The sequence below is a fragment of the Trematomus bernacchii genome, unplaced genomic scaffold (genome assembly GCF_902827165.1).
Source record: "Trematomus bernacchii unplaced genomic scaffold, fTreBer1.1, whole genome shotgun sequence".
In the NCBI taxonomy this organism is placed as follows: Eukaryota; Metazoa; Chordata; class Actinopteri; order Perciformes; family Nototheniidae; genus Trematomus; species Trematomus bernacchii.
Window position 1 is genome coordinate 6,694,049 of NW_022987588.1, and position 21,522 is coordinate 6,715,570.

The following is a 21,522-nucleotide window of genomic DNA, read 5'->3' on the forward strand; positions in this document are numbered from 1 at the left end:
AGAGAGGGGTAACAGAGAGATAGAGGAAGTAGAGAAAGTAGCGTTTAGGCAAATCAGTTTTATCTTCTGTTATAGAGATCTTTTGAGTTAGTGTTGTCACAATACTTGAGTTTTGGTTGTGATACCCATAAAAAGGGAATTTTAATGAAAGGATTTCTATGGCAGCACAACAGTAGGACGGCACAATATATATATATTGTATTAACTTGCACAATAAACAGATTGTTAGATACTGTGATATCGCATTTAGGTTTTTTTTATAGAAATGTAACTGCCATTCTTTTTTATTGGTGACTTTTGTGTTCAATTTGTTTAATAAAAGAATATTTTAAATAATTTTGAATGAAGTATATTTTAGCAGTACAGTAGAAGCAGCAACAAAGCTGAACAAAGTACATTTTCACAACTGTTTAATTTATTTTGGGGTGTAATTCTTATATCAATATTCAACTACTTTATTGCATATTTTACTCATATCGTGCAGCTCTACACAGCCGGACACTACAAAGACGTGTGCTGCTTAAGATGTATGACACGTCATGCCACTTGACATGTTGGAAAGCACTGTCTTCATTAAATGCAATCAAATGTTCTCATAATTTATCCATGCTTTGCTTCAGTTTTCCAACCCTTTGATGCTGTTGCCAAATCTACTTTAATGTCATGAACTGCAGCTCTGCATAGTCTGATTTCTCCTTTCCTTTGCTATTCCAATATGTATGAACACAGACACCTTTACAGATGCTACTGAAGTGGAATCAAAAATCATGCTAAATAAATCACATTTAAGTTTTGAGAGTTTCTTAAATGTTCTCTAATTGAATTGAACTGCTCTCAAAAAGGTATCAAAGTCATGAAACTGTCAGTATTGTGGCAACACTAACATGAGCCCTGACAGGCAAATGGAGATTGGACTCATGCAGCTGAGCGGAGGCAAAAGTGCAATGTTGATGTCATGTTCAAACTCAAATCCACATGCACAGTCACTCCCGCATAGCAGCTGCTTCACTACAGCAGGTCCTCAGGGAGAACATGGATGGATATGAAATGTGTCGTGTGGTTAACCTGACCATGAGTGCACAAACACATCAAGACTATGTCCAAACCCATCCGTCCATTTTCTGTAATGGAAGAGTTTGGACAGAGCCTCACAATCATGGGATGAACAAGCAGGCGCAGAATCAGGGCAAGCAATCATATTTGCACCCAGCCTCTCAGCCAGGGTTGATCATGTTTTAAATTGTATGACTATGACTATGTTTGAACTCAAAGCAATGAGGCAAAAGGCCACTTACTCCTGCAATCTGTCCCCCGGCCAACATTAGCTGGGTTTGAGGCAAAACGCTCTGCTGGACGGAGGTCGGAAGAGCACTCGGGTCTTCCGACTTAGACTAGTGGAGGTGAAGCAAAGAGGAAGGCTTAGAGGAAATCTTCCTACAGGTGTTCACAGCATGAGGTAGTCTCTTAAATTTAACATCATTGTTGTTATTATTAAAAACCAACAAGATATAAAACACTTGAAAGCATGTTTAATTCAGACCAAAAAGAACAGTTTTAATCAAATAAAAGCACAACAATTGAAAAACAATGAAACATGTCATGTCTGTGCTACCTGAGAGTGAGTCTTCAGTCTTTGAGCAGGCATAGGAATTTGAATAAAATAGTTATTGTGAAAGTTGCTATTTAAATGTGCTGCAGCCTTCAGAGACAGGAAAAGTGAATGGGAAAGGAGGGGAGAGTTGAGATGCTAATTAAAATAACCGTTATGCAGTGCATGTCAATTCTGCATAGATTTGCATATTCTCTGCCATCTGTTTCCGAGCAACCGCAGAGCAGCTAATTAGCATACAGGGTTGATTAATCTGCCGTGTTGCCAGGCGACACAAGCAGAGCCTGGCTCATTTAAATGAACTCATTTGGCTCGTGCAGATGAGCAAACCTCTGGTAAAAACATCACACCTTATTTCATTGTGAAACTACAATTCAGATGTGCGACTACACTAACACACTACATCTGATGATTTCACATAAAAACTAAAACAAAAAAAGTTTCTTAAAGAGAGTGATGATGTGTTACCTGTTGGAGGAGGGCTTGTGCGTGTGCGTTCGTGAGAGGCATCGCCTGCCTCTGAAAGTCGAACCCATTGATTTGGATTCCTGAGGAGAAGAAATGCAGTTAATGAAACGAGCTGTCGGAGGAACAGAGAAGAATGTGGTCTAACTGGTGGCATAATATACGCTGTTGTTGGTTTAACACAAAAAAGAGGAACTTAATAGTAAAAACCCACAGTGAAAATGCAGAAGAATATTTAAAAAGAACAAACTGCACTCAGTTGCAAGAAAACATGACAGCAAATGTGATCCAAATTAGTAACACAGAAATAAATATCAACAGTATGAATTTGCACATTCACATTTATATTATTAAACATGACACAAATTGAATATACAAATGAGAAACGACTGAATGGTGTTCACTCTGAGCTCGATAAACGTATCACAGAGTCACTGAAGCACTGCGACGGAGCTAATTAGTGTGATATTCAATTGAGGGGGAACTGCTCTGTGAGGTAAACACTTCATTTGACAAAGAAGACCGCTAACAAGGCTTTTGGAAAGCTGCCATGTCTTTTCTTTTTAATGAGTCAATAATACAAAAGGTGGACAGCTTTTTTCAGATTTGTGCTGCAAAAATGTTAATGTAGGCAGTGGATTTGAAACCTGTTGAATGAGGAGGTAAATATCCTGCATTTCAACCCAGTTAATAACAAAAAAAAGAAAAGGAAGAAGCTGGAGGTCACTCACCGGTGTTCCCGTCACCACTTTCCATTGCACATTTAGTAGTTTCTGACTGATTATTCACTTTAGCATCTGGAAGAGCCAGACAGAGACAGACAGTGAGACAAACTCACACCCACTGCCGGTGAAAACATAACAACCATGTCTGGATGATTTCAGGAGCCCTGTGCTATTGTCACCTGATTATATACATCCTATACATGCATGACATTCCTACTCTGCAGTAACATTTCTGTCACATGTAACTACTCTAGACCAACACAAGGACTGACAATGAACTCTTAAAAGTCAAATGTAACGCAAAGGTGGTGCGAGATCAACCTTTCCCGTTTCACAAAAGGACGCCCAACAACAAATCCCAGCTGAGCTCCATCACAACCGCACCAAAAAAAACTCACCCGCTCTTGCTCCACCTGTGTTTTCCAGCATGGTTGCGGAGCCTATCGTGGAAAATGTGCTTCTGCCGGGCAAACACACCACCAACAGGGCGTCCGGCTCCGAGTTCCTCCTCCCTCTCCTCCCTCTCTTCACTCTCCACTGGTCAGCAGCGGGTTCAATACAAGCGGAGCGACTACAGACACAGTGGCACTGTCCACCGCACGGTTCACTGAACAACACTGGGATACGCACACTGGGAAAGCCAACAGGGTTTAGGCAAACAGCTTCTCTCTTTGCACTCTTTTTATTTTCTTATAGCTCTGCCCCTCTCTCCGTTTTTTTCAAACCAGTGCCTACTTTGCACCCGCTCTCCCTTTTTCCCCTCCCTTCTCTCTCTCTTGCCAAGATTGTCTGTACTTATGAAAAAGTTCAACCTCTCCCTCTTGCTGGAATGAAACAAAACGACAAGTGCAGCTGGCGGCCTCCTCTAACTCTGCTGCCCCCTCCTCTCTGCCCCCCCCACCCCGGCTCTGGCTCTATAATGAAGCATAATCAGTATTCAGCTGATTAAAGCCGTATGCAAATCTGCCTCTGCCTCGTTAGCAATGCAAGGCTTTGAAGTCCTGCGAGCGACGCATTTCACACCGAGCTCTGAAAGCTTTCTGCATAATTTAAACCCCTATAAATATTTATCATCTCATTAGCATATTAATTGGATGGCTTTTGGAGGACGATAAAAAACAGGGGAATAAGGACGACACAGAGAGGGGAATGAAAAAGTGCTCAAACTAGCACTTGGCGCAGCGCAGGGAGGCAGCAGCACAAGACCAATTATAAAGCGGGTGCACGGCTCAAAAAGTAATTAGCTAAGAGCAGGTAAAAGGGCCGGAGATATCCCAGAATGCAATGTGAGGCCTGTCGGCGGTGGTCAGGACATGTTAGCAAGGCGGACCGCATTAAAAGAACGTTTAAGACTCGTTCGGAGTATCTCCAGGAGTCATGGGCCTAACTGCAAAAAAAGGGGGGTCTGGGGAAGGAGTGGGAGGAGGACTCGCTCAATCGGAAATAAATAACTCCACATTAATCCACCGCAAGCCTGTCATTACGGCTAGACCCCCCGTGGCTAAAGCATTCCTGAGCGAGCGACTACAGAGAGTGGGTGGCGGGCTGTTGCTGTCCATGTTTATGAAGTGTTTGGGGATTAGCATATTTAGATTAGCTTTTACATGCCATTAGTATTTCACTTTGGAGCGCTTTTGAATTCATTTCCAGGATGCTTTAGGAGTTTTAACGGCGGGGATGTAGACCTGCGATGGAGCTGCACAGGTGTCCAGTGAATCAGAATGACTGGACAGGAATGCATGGATGTATTAGGGTTTGCAGGGGAGGGGGCTTACCAACTAAATCCACATCAACTGCTCCTGCAAAAAGCTCTAATCAACCTCTTCACTTAACCCGCTGCCTGCTGAAAGGCATTTAAATGCTGACCTGATCGAACAATGGCAAGAGGGCACGGTAGCATTGACATACGTACTGAAAAACAAACAGACCCTTTATCAGCAGGGTGACAGCATGAGGGACGAGGCTTCAGGCACTCAGCAATATTTTCAGCCTTTTTGTAAACATCAGCATGCTTTTATCACGAGTTACCACTAAAGCAGTAGTGCCTTATTTTTGTATGAAGTAATCCTTCATCAACATGCTTTATCAGGTTGCAAATGTTATCCAACATTATTAAATAGGGCGGTAACTAATCTGCCTGTCGTTGAGCCTATAACATTTCAGAAAATAGCGACACATGCCCCAGCGTGTATACAGACAGGGTAACAATGCAATTTTTTTCTGACAAAAAGTCCAAAACCATAAGATATACACAGAGTCATCACAATTGAGAAATGGAAACCAATTCATATTTTTGCCAAAATAATTATATAAAGTACACTAGTTGCTGATAACTTTTCTGTCTATCATTTCTCCGCTAACTTTTACAGATCTACAAATAATTACATAAATGTGGGTATTGTTCCCAATGTATGTGTCTATATCCCTTTGTCCATCCTCCTTTAACCTCAAAAACATACAGTTATTGATTAGGGCTGCAACAACAAATATTTAAAAATATCAATTATTCTCCTGGTAAATCTTTTTGAGATCACCTAGGAAAAGGTCCACCAAAACCCGAGATGAAGCCTTGTTTTGTCTGACCAAAGGTCCAAACCCCAACTATATTCACCTTCCTTAGATATACTTCAAAGTAAAGTTGTTTAATCCTCACATTTAGAACCTTCGCCTTCAAAAGAACCCATGTTTGGAAATCACAGCCCTTAACAATAAATGGACACTACACTAATTATACAACTCTCTCCTGTTGTTCTCTTCAAACATCCCGGTGTTTGGTTTAAAACCCAGCTGGACTTTAAAGCATCTCTCCAGCAATCATATCATGCCAACAAATGAATAAACAAAAGAGATGTGAATGCAGAGGCAGTCATCAGCAGTGCACTTCAACACATGTACGACTACTTGGTTGAACGGTTTGCGAAACCCTGCTGTGGAACAATGCATGACACAAATATCCTGCGAAGAGAATTTTAAATAGCTACCTCATTAGCGCTGTAATATGGGAAGGCTGGCTGAATACTGCAGAGCAGTTAATGTGAGCGCGGAGATTCAACATGAGACAGAGCAAAACTTAATTAGCACATCCACATTCAGCCCTAGCACCTAAATTCCTCTTCTTAAACTCAGAATACATAAAGACCACTTTTGCAAACCTAGACCACTTGGCACACTAAGCAGAAATTGAAACGATCGGCATGTATGATCACGACAGATAATCCTTCAATTTAAGGAACCTAATAACCAAACGGCCTAAATATTCCTGGTTTAAGCTGGAGTAACATGAATATTGAAAATAGCTTTTATTACAAGCAATAAACAAATGTGTGCCTACAGATAGTACAGCAGCAACACTGGACTAAGGCCACAAGTGAACAGAATACAGTGCAGTGTAATTTGATGAGGGGTAATGCGGCTAACACCACTGTAAGCTCCTGCGGTATCTCTTGGGTGGTCATTAGCCAACTGTCTATAGACTTTGTGGAAAATTCAATCTAACTTAATTAAATGGAAGTGTCTGGAGGGTGGTGGTGGGGATATTCAACTACTTCAAAATAGCCCAGGCAGAGGTTGAATTTAATTTGCACATATTCACAAACCTAAGAAAGTGATATTATTAGCATAAACTGCTGGATATTTGTTTGGTGTATGAACACTTTCTTGTAATATTTTACCATACACTCTTACGCTGTCTCCTGGAAGAATCACCAACTTTCACTTCATCAGCTCCACAATTCTTATTATGCTGAATATTTAAAGCATGCGTCTGAAACATAAAGGCATTTCATGAAATTCTGGCAAATGTTTTCCAGTTTTCTAAATAATGACAGAAACACGAGAGTCATCAGGAACAGCATGCCAATTGTTGCTTGGCTAATGCATCGACCAATCATAAGCTCCCCTCTGTCTACTGTACCTGAAAGCCCAATTTGTAGATTATCTGCTGTACCCTCACTTGTACCTATATGTTTTTCCTAAATAAAAAAGGTTGAATATACGTGTAACTCTTCCAAATGCTTTCATATAACCAGACATGCAAGTATGTTTTTACTTTTCTGAAAAAAGGCAAACCTTCTCTCATTTCGGCACTTTACTACAGATCACCAGGAACAAGCCGTTATCTGTTTTGAGCACAACACACAGCTCTGATTAGTTATGATTTTCTTCCTCCACAGTGGAAAACTTGTCTGACTGGAGCCTTCATGGAGGCCTTCTCTGTACTTTGAGACGGCATGTCCTGAATGTATTACTCGAATGATGCATTATTCATAACAACTGTGTTTACATCAATGAATATTCATGATGGAACTACAAGGCTAGAATGAGGGTGGAACTGAAAAACTGATTAAATGAGAAAAGTAGCCTAAGTGTGAGGATGACAGAATTATTTCTCGTCTGTTCTTTAAAGTAGCCCAGTTTAATAACACTTTTTCCAGAGAGTAGAAGTAATTCCTGATATGCCAATATGGCTTGGCTTTGAATATGGGAAATACATTTAGTATCATGCCTACGCCTGCAACTACCAATTATTTTCATTTTCGATTGGATCTGCTGATAATAGTTTCAATTAATTGATAAATGTTTGGTTTTGAAATCGCAATCACAACTTAACCTAAGAGAGCCAAATATGTCATCTTTAAAAGTGTCTTGTTTTCTTTGACTAAAAGGCTACCCAAAATATTGTATTCACACTAACATAATAACAAAGAAACGTAGGAATCCAGCTGATTTGAGAGGCTGAAATCAGAATGGCTTAAAAATATCTAAAACTATTAAATTCACAATAAAAATAAATGCTTATTGTTTTCTTTGTTTATCTACTAATCGTTTAGAACAATCATGACTGTCTAGCAACATATAGCATATCATAAAATGGCCTGTAATGTGATACTGTTGTTACTTTAGACCAGGGCTATTCAATTGGCGGCCCGCGGGCCAAATCCGGCCCCGGGGTGATATTTACTGGCCCTTTGAGTATAATGTTAAAAAGTAATCAATTTTTTTTTTTTTAAGATTTTTTTTGTGCCATAGTGCCTTTATTCCAGAGAGGGTGTTACATTGAGAGATAGAGGGGTAGACAATGCCTGAAAACTTCGACGGGCTCGGGTTTCGAACCCACCTACTATACTGTAGTGACAACTCCTGTCATTGATTGCATCTCTGCGTGAATGATTAGATCATTTCACCTAAATGAAATCAAATGAAACATGTAGGCCTACTGAGTTCTGAACTTGCCATTTAGATCTATAAAGGCCTTGGGGCTATGTTGTTTGATTGAATTAAACACAATATATGCACTCCACTATGCTGTTGTAGTATTTACTGAAGCTCTTAAATATGATTGCTCATATTTCAAGCCATCTTTTTCCCGGCCCCTTGCTTTGGATCATTTTCATCAACCGGCCCCCATTCCAAACTAATTGAATAGCCCTGCTTTAGACTTTACAAATGTACCTTGTGATGTGTCAGAACAATGGAGACAGGGTATGAATAAATATTTTAATGTGATTCGTATTACTAGAAATGCAATCTTAAACACCCATAGGGCATGAGACATAAAGTTGATTGTTATTATTAAAACATATGAAACTGCAGTTCATTTAATCATGTTTTAAAATTGCATAGGTAGGTCTGTCACAACTGTATAAACTATATTCGTAAAAGATTACAACAGAGAAAAATAAACAACATTGTTTGAGACAATTATTACTGTTGAATCACTATTTGGTAAGGACGCCTTTAGAGCTGCCTTTTGTGTAAAGATAATCTTAACTGTGGAGTAAAATGTTTACGTATACCGCAGTACTACATCATTATTATGTTTCATCTTATACTCTTTTACATCTACAAAGAAGGTAATGGTTTTTTTTGCTCGCTTCGCATGTTTGTCAGGTATATTATGGATTAACTACAGGCCTGATTTTCATGAAACTAATACTTTTTACTTTAATTATCATGGCCAGATAGGGCATGGCTTTGCCGGAGAACTCACTATCTGTGTAACAACCTAGTTTTGTATATTATATACCTCTTATGGTTAAATGTTTACTTTTATATGTTTTACATTTGCATATTATGTACCTCTTATTGTTTAACTTTATATGTACCGGTGTTGTCTTTTTGCTGCTGTAACAACCACATTCGCTCTGTAATAAAAGGTTTGTCTTATCTTAAAAAGGAAAAGCCCATCCCCTGTAGAGTTGCTACAACACACTGCTTCTTTAAAAACGAGGTAAATGGCAAACTGAACTACACAAAGAAAGAAAAAAAATGCCATCAAGCTGTGTCTTGCCCGGCCATGAAACCGGCAGAGTGAATAGTGAGTGCCTGTTATTATTGTGGCTTTCCGGAAGTGGGCCTCATACCCCTCCCTGTGCCTTGGGGGGATACACAGGTACAATCTTTGTTTTCAGCACAGACACACTCCGTCAAAACTACTGAAACAACGAGGGGCAGACCAGAAAAATCTCCAACTTTTGCTTCCATTAGCTCCACAATTGTTATTATCCTGAATATTTTAAAGCATGTGTCTGTATTATAAAGGCATATGCATCCAACAACCATAAGCTCCCCCCTGGCTACTCTTTACTGAAAGCCCCTCATTCTGTAGATTATCTGCTTCACCCTCACTTTTACCTGGATGTTTCTCCCAAAAAAAAGAAGGGTTTTCATTTGTGTACCTCTTCCAAATGCTTATTTATAACCAGATATGCAAGTGCGTTTTTAATTTTTCTAAAAAAAAAATTGGGCATCTTATCATAAAAGACGCACTTCTTAAAAACTGCTCAGTCAAAAGCAGTGAAAAGTTGAAGGGAAATAAATTAAATATTCTAATGCGATGGATTTACAGTTAACCTCCAAAATAACGTTACTCCCACTTCACGTGAAGAAGTGTACGGCCCAACTTCAAACAAACTACTAGCAACTTAAACTCTAGCAAGGTGAGAAACACTACAGAGCAACCCTAATAACATCGTTTTTAAAAAGCTAACAAGGAGAATTGTTTTTATTTTTAGTTGATTTAGACTAAAGCCAAGTTAGCTGCTAAACGACTGGACCAAGTTAGAGGAGGTAGCCAGTTAGCCGTTTCGATGAGAACCAGCGTTTTAACAGACGAAGCCACATTTTACAAGCAGTCAAGTAAATATTGATAGTATGTGTTCTGTTGGCATGCTGGTTATTGTGCCGCATACGCAGCATAAGCTCCGGTTCCTCGTCGGTCGATGGGACATGCTTTAGTCCGCTCTGGGGCTCCGGCAGGCCCGCATGAATAACACAACAGGCTGCGCCGAGCACACAAAAGACTGAGGGCAAAAACTGCTTTAAAAAAAGCTAAAAACAGGTCGAGCTCAACCACGCCGAGCTGACACCGTGTCATCAACAACAACAACAAAAAACACATGTTCGATCCTTTTTTTAATTTATTCCCTCCAGTTGAAAACAAACAGCCACTGAATCACTGGAGAAATGAATATGCAAACCCGGTTCAAAACCTCCCCATCAACACAAAGCCAAGCGTTAGCATCCGAGCTAACGTTAGCCTGCTAGCATCCTCCCATCAACACAAAGCCAACCGTTAGCAACCGAGCTAACGTTAGCCTGCTAGCATCCTCATTTCCATCAGATTGCGAGAGAGAAAACAGTCTAAATATGTCATATATGAAACCAGAGGCTCTTCGGCGATTACTAATAAAATATGCTAAATTGTATTTGTCGACAGAGGTATGAATATGTAGGGACGTACGGCCGTCTAATCGCACAAAGGGGGGAGGCATGTTTCCATGTAATTTTACCGTCGCACTGCTATAGCTCGTTTCCTCCTCTGTCAAATTACTGTGTGTTAAACTGCAATATATCTGAATATCATCCTCCTTCCTAAATCCATCTGCAATTCATCTGCACTCCGTTTATCACAGATTGTGAGTATCACAGTTTGAATATGAGTATGAATATGTAAAATGCTGTAATCATTACCTGGTCCTGAACTCTCATCTTGACTCGCTGCTCCTCCGTCCGCCATTTTGAATATTTAACCCGAAATCCCAGCCCTGAGCCTACCAGCAGCAGCGCCATACACACGCACACACACACACACACACACACACACGCACACACACACACACACACACACACACACACACACACACACACACGCACACACACACGCACACACACACACACACACACACACACACACACACAAAGTACCCCACACTGAAGATAAAACATTTAAAGTAAAAGTACTGCATTGAGAATAGTAGAATAGTAAAAGTATCTGAGTAGGCCTACCATAAGAACATGTGCAGTAGCTATGGGTACAAGTTCTCATTGCAAATCATATTTAAATATTTTTAAATATTTTAGAGCAAAAATAGCCAATCTTCACATGCAAAATTTGCTCACACGTGCATAGGAACACACGCATACTTGAGTGGAGTGTGTGTGGGGTGTTATTCTCTGTTGCTTATTTACATACCTAAATAATCATCTAGCTCTTCCAGCACTATGAATTTGCACTGAAAAGGTCATGGATGGGCGGATCTGCAATACAGTGCACATGTTTGTCTTTGGCAATAACAATAAAGCCAACTAAAACTTTAACAACTTTAAAAGACATTTTTTGAATTGACATAACCTGGTAGTCTGTTAAAGTCAGATATAATATTAAAGCCAGGAAAGGTTATAAGCTAATCTTTACCAAAAAGAAAGTATACATGCAAAGTTACACATGATGCATAACACTGATAGGAGCTTTATTTGGGGCTTGAAATCAAGTTGTCTATATACTAACTTAACTAAACATCTCAAAATGCGTACATCAAAAACCCTTGTACCTTGTATGTGTGTCATTATCTTTATCTATGATTGTGACGCAGACATTCAGACATGAAAAACAGAACACATATGAGTGATAAGCTAATATCCAAATAGCAGTATTACTCAAGATGCATAAAAACTGACTTGAAATCTAGGTGCAACAGCAATTGTTGTTGGACAGTGATTTTGAAAGGTTATTTCCAAAAAGTGCTTAATACAAAAAGCACAATGCAGTTTAGAATAATTGCTGTAGCCCAATCAAGGTCAAACATTTCTGTTTAATGTTGAAATCTTTGGTACAGTATGGATATACTGCATACTCATAGATGTCCAGCAACCAATTCATATTGTTAAACATCCACCCTGAAAAGAAAAGAAAAAATTAAACAATAGTCACACATGTCCATGACCTCTCCTTGACCAGAACAGGGAAATGTCACTTCTCTAATATGAAGGGATGCGAAGTGGGGACACATTTCCTTTTATCCCCGCCACTTCCTGCATTTTGCACATTAATCTGCACAGATATACCAAAATAACCCATTACATTACATCTACTTCCTTTATTCTCTCACCATGTCTGCAGATTAATAAACAGGTCACAGGTGTTACGTGCATTGTAAATGCACCTGTGTTTTGCTTGTGCTCCTCACATATATATTCATTAATGCAAAAGTCCAAAACATAAATATTAAAATTACTCACAGAAAACCTGTTGCCGGTCCCAGTATAAGATTATGAATCGGTCTATAGTGAAGTTTTGTTATGCCAGTGTACTTAATGGAAGGCCACAGTGTACACACACAGCGCTCAGAGGGGTTAATAGGGGCCCGAATGATAACGTTTTCCCCGGGGCCTTCAAAAGGTTAATCCGCCGTGCTCAACTCGAGAGAGTCTGCTAATTAATTTTCACATGCTGAATTGATTGAAAGAAAATGGTACCTGTAACAGCAGGAAAAATAGATACAATATATATCTAAACCTGTACAACTGTAAATTAAGTGTGATTAAATGTTTTAATTAACTAGTGTAGTCTTTTGATTGACTAACCAAGATGTTTGCCGTATAAATATCTATATTTTTTAACATCCTGCATGACATATTGAACATATTTTCATATTGTTTTAGTATATTCTTCATATTCTGACTGTAATATTATTATGTATATTTAATTTGTTTGACCGTTCATTTTATTTGAAGTCATCTTAATATCTTTATTGCATACAACAAACACTGAGGCATACTCCTCCTAATTGAAAACCTATTTGGCAAAAAACCTTATTGTTATTATTAAAGTGTACACTATACATTTCCTCTACAATTTGTTTCTATATTTGCTCTCACTTTTCCATTTTATTTTCTCTCACTGACTGTGTTCAAACAACCACCAGATACCAAATTAAATTATCTTTATTTGAAAAAGTTCTGGGCAATTAACCAAATTCTGATTAAACTTAAGATTCGGGTTAACTTAACACCTTTGCCTTTCAAACAACATGGATCAAAGGTCAACAGATGTTTAATTACATCTGTGAGTTGTTGTATTGTTTACTTTATGCTATAATGGAATTAGAGGTTAACTTTTTGTATCACCCCTATTTTAAGAGTTAAACACTTGCAACATCGTGGTCAGTGCAACACTGCCACCTGCAGGTCAAACTGAGTACAGCAGTACCACATACAACACTAACTTCCAATGAAATGTTGAGAAACAGTCACTGACTTTGATCAGTTCAATTATATATTTAGAATTGTCTTGTTTTTAAATTATTTATTTACTGATTTAGTTTGACATTCAATGGTTAGCATTCCTAAAAGCATTTTCTTTACTTCCAAAAACTCACTTTACAAAATGTTTGTATCTATCTATCTATCTATCTATCTATCTATCTATCTATCTATCTATCTATATCTATCTATCTACCTATCTATCTATCTACCTATCTATCTATCTATCTATCTATCTATCTATCTATCTATCTATCTATATTTTCAAAAACATATTTTATTGTTGGAGGTTTTTGTTGTATAGTTCCATCAGAATCACATACATCTCTCGAAGTCAGATTTATTTAAGGGGTTGGCAGGTCAATGATTGGCCCTCTGGAGACATGTGACCTGCAGGTGTTAACTTATTACCTGGAAAGGTCCACTTCTCTACGCCTTGGAGTTCACCCTGAAGGTTAGGCGGGCTCTTGCTCTTGGACTTAAAGCATCAGTTTCAGATTTTCTACTTGTTGGATATTTTCATCCTCTTTCAGAAATGATTACAAACAAGGAGCTTGGATGGCGAAAGCTTTTTTTGATACTCACAGGTAGGATTTATGCTTTTAGTCTTTCTTTTTTCGATAAACCTCTGCCACACCTTAAGCTTTTATCACCCGTGTTAATCATTAATCCAACTTCTTGCCATACTCAACAGGAAGCAGAGTGTGTGTTCACTTTAAAAGGTGTTAAAACCATACATCTTTGCCATGAAAGAAACATATTGTATCTTATATTTGGTGAAACTAACATGACGTTTGTTTTTTATATTCAATCTTATCCTACCAATGTTTCTCTACGAATTTAGCAAAAGCAGAGAATGGAGGCGGAAGTACTCATATCTTTCACTTGTGTAAAAATTGAAATATCACATTGTAAAAATACACTTTAACAAGTAAAATCATTGCATTAAAACTCTTATTTTAATTCAAGCACAAAACATATGAGTATCAAAATACACTTAGAGTAACATGCTTAAAAGTATTGATTATGTCAAATGGCCCCATTTGTATACTGAATTATAATTAGTGAAGCATTAATGTGTATTTTATTGTGCAGCTGCTAAAGGCAAAGCTAATGTAAATCACATTATATAGACTACTGCTGGGAACCTTAACCGATAATACATCACAATGCCTTTGTTTTTATTAATTTAAACGTGCAAACTAACTTTTAAACTATCAAAAACCTTTAAACTAGCCTAAATGTAGTACATCAAAAATAATTTGTATACAAAATATTGTGTCGAAGAACTATAAAGTACCATTAAATGGGAATACTCAAGTACCTCAAAAGTGTACAGTACTAGATTAAATGAAAAAATATCAAAGTCAACTTTATATACTTTTTTGTTTGTTTGTGTGTACAGACAGAGAGATCGTTTCCCACAATCCCGAATACAAAAAAAAAATATATAAAATATGTATATCCAATACACAATTAACAGAAACATGTATACATATGCACACATTAAGATATAAATAAAAGCAAAACAATCAATATATACAAAATAACAGTCACTTCAATATCTTGGGAAATGTTCATTAGTGCAAGATTGCCCATAGCAGCGTAAAACTGAAAATATATCTGTCATGATGTATTTATTTTTGTTTCAGTACTTCCCTGCTGCAGGAGTTTGCAGGTTTCTATTCCAGAGAGAGAATATGAGGCAGCGAGTGGAGGAGAAGTCACCATGACCTGCTCCTTCACCCCCGCCCGACCCGTCACCACCACAATCGTCCTCACATGGGAAGCCTACCCTGAAAACGCCGGAGAACCAATGGTGAGAGGCATGCAAAAATCAATTAATTATGAATAAAAAAAAATGGTGGTGAGGTATACTAAAGGGGAACTCCACATTGGACAAATAAAGATCAGATTACTCATGATGATTAATGCTACCTGTAGCCTGTGAACAAATAATGCCTGACGTTTCATTGCAGCTTCATCTTCCGGCTTTGGCTATGAGAGTAATACATTATATCAGAAATGAAAACTGGGGGCATGGAGTGTGAAAGACGTGGATGTTTACAAGACAGGGTGTGTCTGCATTTGAGCTGCATTGTGGGAAGTTTAGGATCCAGCACTTTGGGAGCTCTCTTGTACAACTGTATGTTAGTATAATGGTATTAATCGATTAATTACCTCTTTAATAAACACCATCCTATCAGTAACTTATCCGCTTTTTATCCAAGTTATTGAGTACCTTACAGTCTCAGAAAACTACACACACTAGGTCAACTTTTAAAATATTAATTTGTAGTGTGTTCATACAATGTCTTACTTAAAACAGAAAATAAATGACTGTAGTTTAAAACTGTTTCTATGTGGCGGAGTCCTGTGTGTTAATTGATTGATACAGGAAATGTTCAACATTAAAAGCAAACAGGTTCTTCCTTATCTGTTCATAGCCGTTATGACCTTTGTCCTCTAAAGTAAAGATTGCCTTTTTAACGGCTGGCTGCACACACAGATGGAAACAAGGACATTTCATGTTCAACTTTATATTACTTTGTTATCTGAATTATAGTCACAATAAATTGTACATAAATAATGTAGTCAAAGAAAAAGCAAGACTGAAGCTGATGACTGAAATCAAAACTAAAGAATTGTATAATTTTCTGGTTATTTAACTCGATTGATTGTTTTGTCTGTAAAATTATAAAAGATGCATGTGACAAGTTGTGTAAAGTTAAAAAAGGGGAATTCAAAATAATTTAACTTCAGTTATCATAAAAAAGTTTTACAATTTAATAATTTATTTACAAATTCTTCTATCATTAAACATTATGTCATGGTGAAATGTGACATCACATTCGGCATTTGTACAACATTTTAATATCATGTTAGGGAGGCGTGTGGCGCAGTGGACTAGTGCGTTGGTGTTCGGATCAGGGGAGCACATGTTCAAACCCCACTGCAGTCAGCATGTCGTTGTGTCCCTGGGCAAGACACTTCACCCCAAATTGCTCCTGTGGGGATTGTCCACAGTATTGAGTATGTAAGTCGCTTTGGATAAAAGCGTCTAACAAGTAACATGTAATGTAATACTAAAATGTTTGTGTTTATTTCTCTAGCAATCGGTGGCCACCTACTTTTTGAACAATCCGGTTGACATTTCACCGAAGTATGAAGGCCGAGCCTCTCTGGAGATCAACCAACAAGTGAGCACACTGCGGTTATCCAAGCTGACCGTGCAGGACAGCCGCAGTTACCAGTGCAGTGTCATGATCCCCAATGATGACGAGGGAGTAACCGCTGCCACCACTTCCCTTTTGGTCCTGGGTGAGAATTAATCTGACATGATTTAAAGGTCACCTATTGAGGAAAATCCACTTTTTCATGTCTTTTATACATAAACATGTGTCCCCTCTGTGTAAAGAGATTCTGAAAGTTTCAGGAAAAAAAGATTCTCTCTCTCTTTTTGTCCTGATCCATTTATATAAAAACCTGTCTGAAAATGAGCTGATCAGATTTTGGCCACTTTATGATGTAATAACGATTTTTTTGGCTTGTGTAACCATTCCAATCAACAACCAAGGTAACCCCCCCCCTTATCACCTGAATCTCCTCCTAGAGCACCATTGTGTTCTTTTTAACCAAATATCTCTCAGAGGGGCGTGGGGAGTGGCTCCTTATTTTCATCTAAAGTAACAGACAGAGAATCAGCACTTTTGAAACAGGGCTGAAACAGAGGGGATTATGGGATGCTGCAATGATCTGTTTGTTGTTTGGAGCCAAACACTTCAGATACATGTTTTGTATATATCTTAGACCTATAATATATTGATGAAAAACAGTATAATAGGGGACATTTAAATCAATTCTGCTTACAAAGTTCTGCATCATGAAGTTTTTATGTTCAATTCTGTGTTTTTCGTCCAGTCCCTCCGTCTCCACCGATCTGTAAGATTCAGGGAGAAGCATCGTACTTTAACAACATCAGCCTCACCTGCATGTCTGAGAACGGATCACCACAACCTGCATACGAGTGGAAAAGCTTCAGTGTCAAAAGCATTGCCAGACCATTTCCAGCTAAGACGACAGAAAGTATGCAATTTACTATCCATGTGTTATTTTGAAAGCAAATATTTTTGACATGGCTGCTGGAGGGTCCACCGCAATACTCTGCTTACACTGCTTAGGCATTATTTTTGTATTATAATGTACATTTTGAGCAATAACCTGGTATTCAGGCTTTAATATCATTACTATTTATACCTTTATATTGTAATATACATGTTTTTACATTGTTGGTTTATATTGTAGACTGTGACCGTTTGAAGATTAACTTCTCTATGTTTTATAAATATATTTATATAATTTAGTTTTTACTTTATTACATTTACAATCTTTTTCTTTTTTCTTTTCTTTATTTTTTTATCTTAATTTTCTTTTCTTTAAAAAAAAAAAAGAATGGAACAACTATTAGAAAATCCCATTGCAACTGTGGGTAAATAATTCTGATTCAGATTTTGATTCTGATCAAATCAACATTGTTAAGCCTTATTTTTGTCATTATTTTTGCAGAGGCTGGAGTTCTGTCTCTCTACAATATTTCAATAGACACGTCTGGTTTCTTCATTTGCACATCAACAAATCGAGTTGGTTCTTCCTCCTGCAACTTGACTATGACTGTGACGCCTGGTAAGTGTTTTACAAAGATTTTCCCTCTGATCTTATCCAGACTAAGTAGTGTGAACACCTCTTTTCTTTCCTTCTTTCTCTTCAGGCAGCATGAACGTTGGGTCCACTGCAGGTATAATTGTAGGAGTCCTCGCAGGCGTTGTGTTGCTGGGAATTGTCGCCTATTGTTGCTACAAGAAAAAGGGCAAAAAGGAAGAGTACGCTGAAGGGTAAGTTTGATAAATACAGTGTTTTTCTGCCGCTGTAAATCACACATTTATGTTCGTGTTTTCTTAGTATCTATAAAAAATTCCTAATTTCTACTGCATGGTTCCGCTTGACTGAAGGCAATACTCGGGGTGTTTCTCAATCGCGAGTAAAGCTGCTTCAGAGCCACTATTTCAAGCATACTACGTCATCGAGTGCCGCCGAAGTACTGTTCCAATCTCCAGTATACTTGGAAATCTACCGAGCCCGGCGTACTCCGTTTGGAGAAATATCGAGGCTGCACATGAGTAGACTCCAGGGTCTTAAAATCCCCACAATGCTTTGCGCACGGACCAATTTCCAAAATCTGTGGCGGAAAATGTAAGGCGAGGCCTCTCATATGACGCACACCTGCACACTTGCTAGCCTGTTCCACTTTTTGTTTTCCAAATGTCAGGAAGTATTCTTGACTCGCTTCTGAAGCAAGATGCTCGGCAGACATGTGCTACCAAGCAAGCGTACTCGCGATTGAGAAACACCCTCTGTGTGGAGCAGTACTTCTTTATTTCGTTTTTTCCACAATGGATATGAACCCCTTGAGTTGAGGAGAGAGTATTTTCTGATAGCTAAAGCTGCGTCAAATTGTTGGGCATCTTTAGTGCACTTTGTCAAATCACTGTACTGCATTGTGTGCAGTTGCTTTTGATGGTATCTTTGGCTTTTTGAAAAGTGCGGCTTTGTGACAATGGGTTGCCAAGGGTTCCCTGACTTATCAGTTGTCTGTAGTGATTTAACTCCACCATCAACTATCTGCTTTTTAACTTGGAACCTCAATCAAGGTTTTATCGAAATCTGGGTAGTTTATTTAGCTCAGCCTTTTCAGCTGATTTACGACGTATTGTATCTTCCCAATGTAAGTCAAAGTTACACCACGGACTATAACGGGGTGTAGTACCACCGTTTGGCCATTACAACAATTTGATTCAACGGTCTGCGCTCTTTCAGGAGGCTTGGGTACTATCCACAACTTTGGCTAATGGAAAACCAACTGAGCTGAGTTGGGAATAGCCATGAAGTACAGTTTAGTCCAAATGTAGCACAAGTGATCTTTAAGGATGCTTCGATTAGATTATTCTACCTAGCTTTACCATTTATTTTGTGTATTCTGTTTCTGTTTGTCTGTTAGTTCCCCTGGAGAAGCGGCATATTATGACAAAGACGCTGCCGAAGCTGGAGAGCAGTACTGGGACGACAAGTCAAAGGGTGACATAAAGCAGGTCAAGCAGCACGAAGACAAAAACCTTCCTGAGAGCTCCTACAGCGCAAACAAGTTAGAGGAGGATCAACAGAGTTATTATAGCAGTCAAGAAAAGCATGCGGGCAAGGGAAGTGATGTCGACTCTCAGCGTTACCAGGAAGACCAGCAGGATCGCCATCTTGGAAGTCGAGATCGCCTTGATGATGAGCGTAATCGTTACGATGGCCGTCCTGATCGTCTTGAAGATGAACGTAGTAGTCATTACAGTGGAAGCGTTGATCGGCAAGACGACAGGCGTGATCGTTCTGGTGATCAACGTGATCGTTCTGGTGGAAGTCGGGATCGCCTTGATGATCAACGGGATCGTTCTGGTGGAAGTCGGGATCGTCTTGATGAAAATCGCGATCGTTCCGTCGGTAGTAGGGATCGCCTTGATGAAAATCGCGATCGTTACAGAGGCAGTCAGGACCGACTTGACGAAAATCGGGATCGTTCCGTCGGTAGTAGGGATCGCCTTGATGAAAATCGCGATCGTCACGGAGGCAGTCGTGATCGTCTTGATGACCGATACGATCGTCATGGTGGAAGCCGCGATCGCCTTGATTACACCGATGACCAAAACAGAAACCGGTATTAATAACAATGTGTTACTGAATAGTCTTTTAATGCACTAAAAAAAATGTTTTGGTTGATGCACTCTTTTATTGGGTGAATTGATTGGCTTAGTGCTTGGTCTCGTCATAAAGACACAGCTACATTGCATTCTTGCAAAAACCATAAAGGTTTGTGAAGTTTGTACTCAAAGTAAAAGTCCACATTCAAATAATGGCTTGTCCCTAAAATAAGGCTTTGATTTTACAAGAAATATGGAAACAAAAGAGATGTGGATGGATGGATGGATGGATGGATGGTTGATTGGGGGCATTGTTCATATGAGAAATGCGAATGAAACCAAAATGGCCAAACTCTAGAACAAAAATACCGGATCTGTGGCCATAGTGTTTTCCCTAAACCCTGCCTCCAATCCACAGCGTCGCGGACGGTCTTGGCTCAGTCAATATAAGGTGAAATAACTCTATATCGTATTGGATAGATGATTTAGCTAAAAAAATAAAATATCCGTTGATTCAAAGACGCCTCTTTTCCAATGAAAGTCGATGGTAAAATGTATTTTCGGTCCCAATGACGTCACAGACTTACAGAGAAGTTGTAGTATTTACTTAAATAGTATAGTATTACTTATAACAGAGTCCCCAACAAAAGAAAACCATGCATTCCTGTTTAAAATAAATGTTTAAGTCTTTAGGTTGTGCAACCATGCATGGCATCCATTACACAGTGACAGTAAAGTGGTTATACATATACGGTGGAGTATAAGTGTTGTTGCTGTGTTTACCTAAAGCTCCCAAGGTGGCAACATTTTTAACTCACAGTAAATTTGCCATATTTGAGATGATGAAAAACAATTTTCATGTACTCCTAATCAGGAACTATTAACGACACAATGTTAAAAAAAAATTGATTATCTACCATTTAATGGGCCTTTGATAAATTGTATACCAAAATCCTTTTTAGCATTGATATTGTTTGTTTGTTTTTTTTATAAAAACTGGCCAAGTGCCAAAATCTCAATGAATGTAAATTGTTAATTAAACTACCCCCAATCATGAATACAATAAAAGTTAAAATATTCAGGCCACTTATCCTCTTCAGTAATGTTGTTAGTAATTGTTTCAGGCTGCCAATTAGAGTGTGTACATTATTTAGTCTGATTAACCTGTAATGTATGATTAAAAACTGGCTGATTTAGTGCCTCAGTTGCACGGATACATATGTGTGAAAAACGTCTTTATAGCCTGCAGTTTATTGTATTGCATTTTTTTATTGTGAGTTTATTGAAATTAATTTCACTTCAAGCGACAATTTGTGTTTTACCTTTTTTGTTGTTATGCTTTTATGTGTAAATGTTGGATGTAAAACATTTTTTTTCTCATGAAGATAAATCAAATGAAGTTTAATAAAGAAAGTGGGTCAAATGTTTCGGTTTTTTTTGT

At 38.5% G+C, this 21,522-nt stretch overlaps 2 protein-coding genes across 11 annotated transcripts in view; one reads left to right on the plus strand and one right to left on the minus strand.

Moving 5' to 3' along the window:
- pou2f1b (POU class 2 homeobox 1b) overlaps nucleotides 1-10,816 on the minus strand; it is a 24,488-nt gene extending 13,672 nt beyond the window's left edge. For 2 of the 9 annotated variants that reach the window (XM_034128445.1, XM_034128444.1), the window contains exons 1-5: nucleotides 10,771-10,816; nucleotides 2,806-2,871; nucleotides 2,078-2,157; nucleotides 1,613-1,699; nucleotides 1,296-1,391 (exon numbers count right to left, since the gene is read on the minus strand). In XM_034128445.1, coding sequence (XP_033984336.1) covers nucleotides 1,296-1,391; nucleotides 1,613-1,699; nucleotides 2,078-2,157; nucleotides 2,806-2,871; nucleotides 10,771-10,816 — 375 coding nt within the window. Of the gene's footprint in view, nucleotides 1-1,295; nucleotides 1,392-1,612; nucleotides 1,700-2,077; nucleotides 2,158-2,805; nucleotides 2,872-3,197; nucleotides 3,507-10,770 lie in introns of those variants that run through there. The other 7 variants (XM_034128449.1, XM_034128448.1, XM_034128447.1 and 4 more) reach the window with 6 other exon arrangements.
- Nucleotides 10,817-13,771: 2,955 nt separating this feature from the next.
- Nucleotides 13,772-21,498, plus strand: LOC117481334 (cell surface A33 antigen-like). 2 transcript variants are annotated; one of them, XM_034128986.1, is made up of 8 exons: nucleotides 13,772-13,928; nucleotides 14,994-15,160; nucleotides 16,455-16,662; nucleotides 17,263-17,427; nucleotides 17,908-18,024; nucleotides 18,110-18,233; nucleotides 19,397-19,866; nucleotides 19,909-21,498. In XM_034128986.1, exons 1-8 carry the CDS (start codon nucleotides 13,877-13,879, stop codon nucleotides 20,103-20,105), a joined length of 1,500 nt encoding a protein of 499 aa, XP_033984877.1. In that variant the 5' UTR covers nucleotides 13,772-13,876; the 3' UTR covers nucleotides 20,106-21,498. The 2 variants fall into 2 exon arrangements, with proteins under 2 accessions (XP_033984877.1, XP_033984876.1); XM_034128985.1 differs by having other exon boundaries at nucleotides 19,397-21,498.
- The last annotated feature ends 24 nt before the right edge of the window (nucleotides 21,499-21,522 follow it).

Coding starts and splice junctions, on each gene's coding strand:
- LOC117481334 (XM_034128985.1), top strand. CDS start 13,877: ATGATTACAAACAAGGAGCTTGGATGGCGAAAGCTTTTTTTGATACTC. Junction 15,161..16,454: donor AAAACGCCGGAGAACCAATG/GTGAGAGGCATG, acceptor TTATTTCTCTAG/CAATCGGTGGCCACCTACTT. Junction 17,428..17,907: donor TCCAGCTAAGACGACAGAAA/GTATGCAATTTA, acceptor TTATTTTTGCAG/AGGCTGGAGTTCTGTCTCTC.